Here is a 9,592-nt window from a genome sequence, read left to right on the forward strand (position 1 = left end):
CGAATCGATTTGTAATCATGCAGCTCATGTGTACATTTTATCGTAACTTCGTATTGAGGTTAGTATATTTTTTTTACAATCGGTAACTATTACAATTTAGTGATTTACAATGATCTCACATTGTAAACATATGTACGTATGAATGCTCTTCTTTTCAATTTTTTTAATGCAATTCATATATGTTCACATCCAGGGACGGATGTAGGTTGTTAATTATGGAGCACGTGCACCCATAATAGTTTTGATATCCAAAATTTAGCATAAGGAATCCAATATACTTTTTAAATCTGGTGAGTAGAGTTACTTTGTGCACCCATATCAATTAACAATCAACTCCAGATATTCTTCATTTTTATGCTCACATCTTTGATTTAGGGCCTGACTGGTTTAACCGCAGCGGTTGCGGTTGCGGTTGCGGGAGTTTGCGGATGCGGGTGGTTGCGGTTTCTAGCGGTTTTAAGAGATTTGTACGACTGGTTATGTGGTTAGAAATTTGTGCGTTTGCGGGATACTTATGACTGGTTAACTACCAAATGCAGCAGCAGTTAAATAATAAATTAACAATATTTACATTTTATACAATTATAAAAATATCAAAAATAATAATATTATAATAAATATAAAATTTATATTTAGAAAGTTATAGTTTAAATTTTTTAAAAATATAGAAAATATTTTTATTTTAAAGTTTTATAATATTAATTAAAATTTAATTGATATATTTTAGCATTTTTATAATTTCAGTTTAATTTTTTATTGAATTTTTTTATTTTTGTATTTATATTGTTTTGGAAAAAAAATAATTTTTTTTATCCTCCCGCAAACGCCCGCAACCGCAAACGCTAGCTGGAACCAGCTTTTGAATTTATGAGGTTCAGAGCGATTTGGAGCGATTTGGAGCGGTTTAAAGCGGTTTGAGCGATTATTGCAAAACGCCAGCAACCGCTACCAACCGCAAAAGCTGCGTTTGCGGGTGGTAGCGGGAAAACCAGTCATACCCTTAATATATGATTACTATCTGACAAGCAGTTGACAAAAAAGAGTACTATATGCAAGCTTATTAATTAACCAGCGCAGTCACATTGGCATTATGGCATAAAACATCCACGCAAATGCATGCATTCAGAAAAGAGAGGAAGAAAAAGGCCTATATAAGCAATCAAATGATTTAAATTTTGTTTTTTAATGTTTATTTACTTAATAAAAACATAATACCTAAAAAAGAAATTTACCTCACTTTTGAGATTTAAATGTTAAAGAACGTAAAATATTCTAAGTTTTGGTTCTCCATAATTTCTGTAGATTAAGGGTATGACTGGTTTTCCCGCTACCACCCGCAAACGCAGCTTTTGCGGTTGGTAGCGGTTGCTGGCGTTTTGCAATAATCGCTCAAACCGCTTTAAACCGCTCCAAATCGCTCCAAATCGCTCTGAACCTCATAAATTCAAAAGCTGGTTCCAGCTAGCGTTTGCGGTTGCGGGCGTTTGCGGGAGGATAAAAAAAATTATTTTTTTTCCAAAACAATATAAATACAAAAATAAAAAAATTCAATAAAAAAATTAAAATGAAATTATAAAAATGCTAAAATATATCAATTAATTTTAATTAATATTATAAAACTTTAAAATAAAAATATTTTCTATATTTTTAAAAAATTTAAACTATAACTTTCTAAATATAAATTTTATATTTATTATAATATTATTATTTTTGATATTTTTATAATTGTATAAAATGTAAATATTGTTAATTTATTATTTAACTGCTGCTGTATTTGGTAGTTAACCAGTCATAAGTATCCCGCAAACGCACAAATTTCTAACCGCATAACCAGTCGTACAAATCTCTTAAAACCGCTAGAAACCGCAACCACCCGCATCCGCAAACTCCCGCAACCGCAACCGCAACCGCTGCGGTTAAACCAGTCAGGCCCTAAGTCAAGTCTTCCATCCATTTTATATATACTTACGCCAGCTAATCCGTCCATCATAACCAATAGATTATGTATCATATACAGCGGATTTTTAATACAATCTACTAGTTAACGAGCTTGAATAGAATTTAAAGCTGACAACTGTAACAGATTCTGAATTTTCAAAAATCATATAAATAAATAATTTATTTTAGTGATTAATGATATCGATCAATATTACATAAATATTTGTTGGGATTAATTATTGATCTAATTAAAAATAGAAATTTTCAAAATCTATGCTGCACATATTTGTTGAACATGTATATCACCCATGGATGACAATGAAATTGATAGATGTACAGTCAGTACAGAATATGAATTTGCCGTTCTATAGTATAATTTATTCTCCAAAAAGTCATGGATCGTCTGGTAACGCGAGAATTCTTATCTAAATAATGGATACCCATAGTTCACGGGAATCTCTCCAGAATCATTCTCCTAACTCTCAGCGTCCACCATCCCATGTCGCCACCATCTATATCTGATTCTCATTCTGATTCATTTGATTAATATTGACGTTACCCAAATATTTATGAAAAAAATTCGTATCCTTAATATTCTGTTGCATAGAAATATCAATATTCAAAATATTGAAGGACGGTTTTAGTTTAACATTCATAAACCGGGTTATTATTAGATGTTGAAGTACATAAACCTGGTTATCTTTTTGTCGTGTTAATACATAAGGCGGGTTATTGGAGGTTATTACCTATTATGCGTTGGTTAAAGTCTGTTTGGGCTAAAAATCATTTTCGTTGTCTTGCCAGAAGTTTCAGAAATTCCTAGAGAACAGCCGGTCTGGAGCATTGGCAAAAGAATTGATCACCTAGGGCATCACGATTGTAAGACCAGCACTGCTAGAGAAAAGAAAGTTTGCAACGGCTTGAAAATAGTGAATACACGCGAGTCTTGCTTTTGATAGTGTTGTTCGGGAGGGGCTTGAACTGTTAGCTTCGGTCTAAGGACATATATGTGCAGCTGTGCTTCCTCGCTTAAGATTTTACCGGTTTGATAGCTAAAACACGTAAAGTTTGATATAATAAACGAGTAAGGAATACCATTATTTGGCGAGGATCCGAGTATTTTAAATTTGTATATAAATCTACGGTTCAACTTTTATTTTCATTAATTCTGTATGATTTGATGTGCTATTTACGATCTCCATTCTTATCATATTCATTTATACATAGGTTGGCCATGTGTTGTATAGTGAGTTCATTCAATAAAGGATTTGTGTGTGTGTTTGAGAACTTTTTTTAAAGAGTTTTGAGAGTTATTGCGTGAGAAATTGGTATCAATCTCTATCAGCCATGTGAAATCATTTGAAGTCAAAAGAATCGACGGAATGGTGAGTGGATTAGCTTCAGTTTCGTGAATCATGATTTCTACTAACCGAATCTACGACACCGAGACAGCCCAAAAGTTATATAGAGTGACGTGTAATAAATAAGTATATAATAGTATAATCTAAATCAACAAACATAATCTCATTTCAATCATATGTTTGTCCCCTTAAATCAAGGGGAGACTAATACGCGGCTTCTACTCTTCCAAGGACAAAAGTAAACATATTCTCCTTCCCTAATTACTTAATTAGTTGTTTATCGGAGAATTTAGTAAAAGCTTGATCTAAACTTTACTAAGAAGCGATAAAATTTGAGAAAAGTGTCACTGTAATTTGTATACGGTATGTAATCATCCGTACATATATGATATGAATTGGTGTACTGATACATATCAATGTTTACATGGGTCGTAGCAGAACAAACAAAGCAACATAGAACATGGTTGAAACAAGTTTCCAGAGCAGAAACGTTGTAACACAGTGAAAAAATCAACTATGATTCTTGTTTTCATTATATTTTGAGAACAATGTCACTGTAATACGTATATATATACATATAATATATATGAACTGGTCTTTTGAAATATATGAATATATATCCATAACACCATTTTGGTGTGAAAACTACACCATTTTAGTGTTAAAAAGTTTTTCATCTCTAACCACAACACCAAATTATTATTTTTGAGTTTTATATTGTTTAGTTAGAAATTTTATTATTACTTAATATATATAAAAATAAAATTATTATGTAATTGTATTGCACAAAAATGTATAACACTAAAATATTTGTTTTTAAAATAAATTATTATTATTTTAAAATATAATAATATTAAATGACAAACTAAAATAAACTACTTTAATATCTGTAAATATTTTATATAATTATTTATCTATTTTATATGTGTTTATTTTGCCACTGTATTTGTTTAACTAATATTTTAATAATAAAAGTAAGTGAATATTATTTGACGTTGTGAATAGTAACACTAAAATTTATAAAGTTGTGGTACTGTAGTTTTACACTAAAATTGTGAGATTTTTGCAGTTGGATTAAAAAAAATTTGGTGTAAAAATTATAGTAAAATAACGTTTTGCGGTTGGTTGGAGATGACCAAACATGAGAAAAACACATAATGTCTCTCATACGAGACCAAAAACAATTTATAAAAAATGATTTTACACTTGTCAGCTGATGAATTTTTTAAGCCATTTGTCATTTGTACAATGACCTACTATCTTTTAGTTATTAAAATGATAGCTTGAGAGATCTACTTGAGTTACTACCTTACGTGTGGATGCTCTTCTTACAATGTTCGTAGCCGAACAAAAAGGTGAAATGCATGTTTAAAACAAGCGCGGGACATTAGAATACAATGGGACAACAACATTTTTTTAATTCTAATTTGGTAATCGCTGTTGATCAACATTGAAGAAGTGGGGGTGTGTCTCATATGCAATGCGAAGCTTCTCACGTTAATGGAAGCCAACTTGGGTCGTTTGCCCGCTTCGTAGTTGGTAAATTGTGTTAGAACTTGCGTTAAAAATAGGGACGATTCGACACTTGTAAAATCGTTTTTTCTTTTAATTGTCAAATTTATTTTGGATCATGATTAGTCATAAGTTAAATTGGCTGAAATATTATCAGCTTCCATCCTTTATATCGTAATTTTGATCTTAGTTTGTTGATCGGCTATGGTTTTTTTTTTGTTTGCTGCAATATGCATAGTTTTATAATCTGAGAGAAACGATCTAAGCATGTAATCAAATGTATTTAGAAGAGAAGTCAACTACATTACACATTGGCATGACGCAGACTAAATATAAATAAAGGGTGTCATGGTACAATCGATCATGCCATGCAATTAACCTACAAATTTTATATGGGCCTAGTTGAGTTATTGCTTCCATGTGCACACTTTTGTTAGTGATCAAGGCTTCAGAGCTTACAACTAATTTTCTTGAATTTACGTATTGTGAATTTTAATACGATTGCATGTGAGTCAAATCTCTAGAAACACAAGAATTATAAAAATAATTTTTTTATTACTTTTAGAAATTACTCAAAATTAAAGCTTTCAATATTTCTCTCTTTGATCTTACACGAGACTTTTATTTATATGAAAGACAATTCCATCTAACATGTGGATATGAAAAACACAAACCTAACCTAAATAGAAAACTTCATTTTTCTATTTCTAAATTTCCTTATTATGTTTATCATAACATATAAAACATCTAATAATATGATAAGTTTTCAAAAGCTTGGAATTATCCAACAATGAGAAAGTTGGATCTTAATTGAGTCTATATATTAGAGAAGTCGTTGCTAGTACAAGTAACCACTAGATTAAGATCCTCACCTTGCACGGGATAAACATTATATATCAACTTAATTTTATGTATTATGTATTTTTACATGTTATCAAATAATAAATAGATATTGAATAATTAAAAGTCAGTAACTATTACATACATATTAAATTGATGCGAACTTACATATTAATTTTATTAATCCAAAATATGTTTTTCTATTTGATAGGATATATAAATAAATTTAATTGATATTAACATACATAGTATATTTTTAATATTAATGTCTATTAAATGATGCTTTCTACTCATATAGTTTTTTTGATCATTTGTATCCTTTATAGCAAAATTTTTAAATTATTGATAACAAAATTTTCATTGTGGGATTAATATTTTTAGTAATTTATAGTTTTTAAAAAATTAAGTTGTCAATGTTTGTTCAAAACTTTTATAAAAAAATTGTTCAAAGTAAATGTAAAAATTAAAATATTTATGTATTGTATATGGTATATATTTTAATTTAAAACAATATATATATATATATATTCTAATTTTAATGATTAATTAAATTAGGCTTTTTACTTATATGATTTTGTAATCATTTGTATTTTGTCATAACAAAAATTTTAAACCATGGATTACAAAATTTGAATATGAGACTTTAAATAGGTTTAGTAATTTATAATAGTTTAAAACACTCAAAATATAAAATATACAAAAAATCTAAATTTTATTATATGGTTAATGTGGTTGTTTAATTAATTTTAATAGTTTTAAAATTAAGCAAATATGATATAAAATACACTAATTTTTATCAAATCTCTATTATTCAAAATCAGTAATTGACATATATATATATTTTAGCCATATTAGGCAATTCTGCAACTTTTATTTAAATAAATAATAAAGACATTAATAATAAATTTATTGTTAGTTTAATAAAAAATTATTATATAATTAGATGAATCAACATATTTCTCTAATGATTATAAAAACCATTTTAGTGATGACACGTAGATACAAAAAAAAGTTGTAATGTTTCTCAATTAATAATATTTAGGGGATTATTTAGTTTAAAATTTTATTTCATAAAAATAGTCTATATGTACGAGTTTATGATCGGGTTGTAATTCTAAATCCTCTATACCCGATTAACTTAACAACTCTACATATATTTTTGCTTCAATTTCATTAGGAGAAACATAAATGTCTAGTTATATGAGGTCGTAAGTCAAATCGAATTGATGTTAATGTCGTGTTTCAGGAAATTCACCTAGGTTGAGAATTTTATCTTCTAAACGGCCAGTTGGACGGCATATATTTGCAACGATAAAGATTGTATTTACACGTTATCGAGTTCACATTCTATATCCGCGAGAAGCAGACATTATTACTAGACATTTTAAATAAGTGTCTCCATTTGACACGAAATCAAACAAAAATATAGTTACTATTTAAAAAGTGACTCATTCGTCTACGTACAATAATGAATATATAAAATAAAGTCCTCGTTTTTAGCGAGAGAATAAAGAATTAAACTAATAAAAGTTTTTTTTTGTTAACATATATGTCCATATAAATATGAGAAATGTTTGCAAATGTTACATAATTGTTAGCTAGCTGGGGTTCTTTGACAAAAATAATATTACTATACACTACTACTATTAATAATAACGTATAAATATAAAGGGGGAGAGCGAGATAGAGAAATAGAGCGCAAGATAGAAAGAGAGAGAGATAGAAGATGGGGAATGTAGAGGAGTACAAGCCGGTGATTGCCATGTTGGGGCTGCAACTGTGTTATGCAGGAGTGATTCTTACCTCTGAAGCTACTTTGGTTAATGGAACAAGCCCTCGTGTTTTTATCTTATATAGGCAAGCCTTTGCAACCATTTTCATCTTCCCATTTATCCTCTTCACAAGGTATTTAAAATCATATCCCTCTCTCTCTAAATATTCATGAATTTGTGACTAGTTCTTGCTAATTCCTTTTTGTGTGTGTGTGTGTGTGTGTGTTTTGGATTGTAGGGGAAGATCGAAGTTATCAAATTTGGATCTAAGAAGCTTTTTTTTAATATTCATGGCCTCGCTTGTAGGGTAAGTGTATACGTATACATAAGAGATTTGCTTGTGCTTTATTTCTTTAGGCTCTAAGTTGATGAATCTTGGACAATTTTTCCTTGTTGTTGCAGCATTACCCTGTATCAAAATCTGTATTTTGAAGGTATCTACTTAGCTTCATCGTCGATGGGAAGTGCCATGGGTAACATTATCCCTGCATTTACCTTCCTAATCTCATTTCTCGCCGGGTATATAACTATATATTCATATATTACATTTATAACATCATCTCTCTTTATATGGAAAATTTGGAAATTTTATGTAACTAATTACTGCTGATCTTTAGATACGAAAAGGTGAATTTCCGGAATATCAGAGGCTTAGCGAAAATATTAGGGACGGTCATATGTGTAGTAGGAGCCGTATCCATGACTCTGATTCGTGGACCAAAGATTCTCAACTCGGAATTTTCTTTACCGATAGCGAAATCGTTACTAGGAGATATTAAGGACCAGAACTTATGGCTGTTTGGTTGTTTGTTGGTGTTCGTTAGCACTCTTTGCTGGTCTTTTTCGCTCATAATTCAGGTAAACTTCACTAAACAAGAACGATCATTACTTTCTTCTTTTTTTGGTAACGTTTCTTGCTTCACAAAAAAATTAAACATTGTTTACAACAATACCCTAGGTTCCAATATCTGCCTATTACCCAGACCACCTCTCTTTATCAGCGTGGATGTGTTTATTCAGCACGATACAATGTGCAATCGTCACTTTCTTCCTCGAGAAAGACCCAAACGCTTGGATTCTCCATTCTTACTCCGAGTTAGCGACGTGTCTCTACGCTGTAAGCACATAAATAACTCAGTTGATTTTTTTTTTTACATATTCTTTAGCAGACATAAACCCTAATTTTTAAAATATGATTGTTAGGGAGTTGTAACGTCAGCGCTTTCTACTACGGTCCAAGCTTGGGTTATATCTAAAAGAGGCCCTTTGTTCTCAGCAATGTTTAATCCTCTCTGTACAGTCATTGTCACAATCTTGGCTTCTATGTTCCTTCAAGAAGAGATGTTTACCGGAGGGTAAGATTTAATATTTCCTTAATATAATATTACTGCAATTCATAAACATTATATTTATATTTGTTTGATTATTTTTTCTTAGGTTAATCGGAGGATTATTTGTGATCATGGGACTTTACATGGTGCTCTGGGGTAAAGCAAAAGATGTTGATGTCATGATAATTCAAGAACAGATAGACAATAATAAGAACTCAGAAGTGAAGATTCAAATCGAAGATTCCTCGGACACTGAAAAGTGTAACAATGATCTTAAGAAACCCCTTCTGTCCTAACACAAATTATCAGAAGAAATCCAAACACAGCAACAGTTAAAGAATTCAAGATCTCTTTCTTCTTGTGTTTCTTAAATTTTGAAATATATTTGTTGTAATAAATGTAAATTGTGTTATGAATAAATAATCTAAGTCTAGCTTCAATAATAACAAACTTTAATGTCATGTACTTACAAAAATGTGATCCATCTCGTCCTAACGATAAGCATTGGACTAACTCGTGAGCATTATCCCAAGACCACTTGTAGAAAGAGCTGTCATGTTAAAAAAAAATGTGATCTCATCGTCGCAGACCTACTTAACTGAGACGACGCAACGTGGATAATAGATCGAGGGTGGAGGATACATTTTGCTGGCAAAAACAAAAGATGGAATCTTAGTGTCAATACGGGATATTACTCTCTTCTGGAGGATAGGGGCCGTAACAATGCTGTGAGAAGACACCCGGAAGAATTCAAATGGAAACAACATGAAAGTTCTGATGGATACAAATAAGCAGTTGAACAAGAGCAGTACCAAGAAAAATCAAACTTGTATATTAA

General features: G+C 30.5%; 1 protein-coding gene across 1 annotated transcript; it reads left to right on the top strand.

The window, feature by feature from the left end:
* Window positions 1-6,967: 6,967 nt before the first annotated feature.
* Window positions 6,968-9,272, top strand: LOC111214505 (WAT1-related protein At4g30420-like). The gene is made up of 6 exons (XM_048765279.1): window positions 6,968-7,730; window positions 7,826-7,942; window positions 8,041-8,281; window positions 8,382-8,540; window positions 8,627-8,778; window positions 8,861-9,272. Exons 1-6 carry the CDS (start codon window positions 7,714-7,716, stop codon window positions 9,048-9,050), a joined length of 876 nt encoding a protein of 291 aa, XP_048621236.1. The 5' UTR covers window positions 6,968-7,713; the 3' UTR covers window positions 9,051-9,272.
* Window positions 9,273-9,592: the final 320 nt, after the last annotated feature.

The sequence above is a fragment of the Brassica napus genome, chromosome A3 (assembly GCF_020379485.1).
Source record: "Brassica napus cultivar Da-Ae chromosome A3, Da-Ae, whole genome shotgun sequence".
Classification (NCBI taxonomy): Eukaryota; Viridiplantae; Streptophyta; class Magnoliopsida; order Brassicales; family Brassicaceae; genus Brassica; species Brassica napus.

What these genes read in the sequence shown, in the direction of transcription:
- LOC111214505 (XM_048765279.1), top strand. An exon ending in CTAATCTCATTTCTCGCCGG is followed by an intron (nt 7,943 to 8,040) that starts GTATATAACTAT and finishes GCTGATCTTTAG; the next exon opens with ATACGAAAAGGTGAATTTCC. An exon ending in CTTTTTCGCTCATAATTCAG is followed by an intron (nt 8,282 to 8,381) that starts GTAAACTTCACT and finishes ACAATACCCTAG; the next exon opens with GTTCCAATATCTGCCTATTA.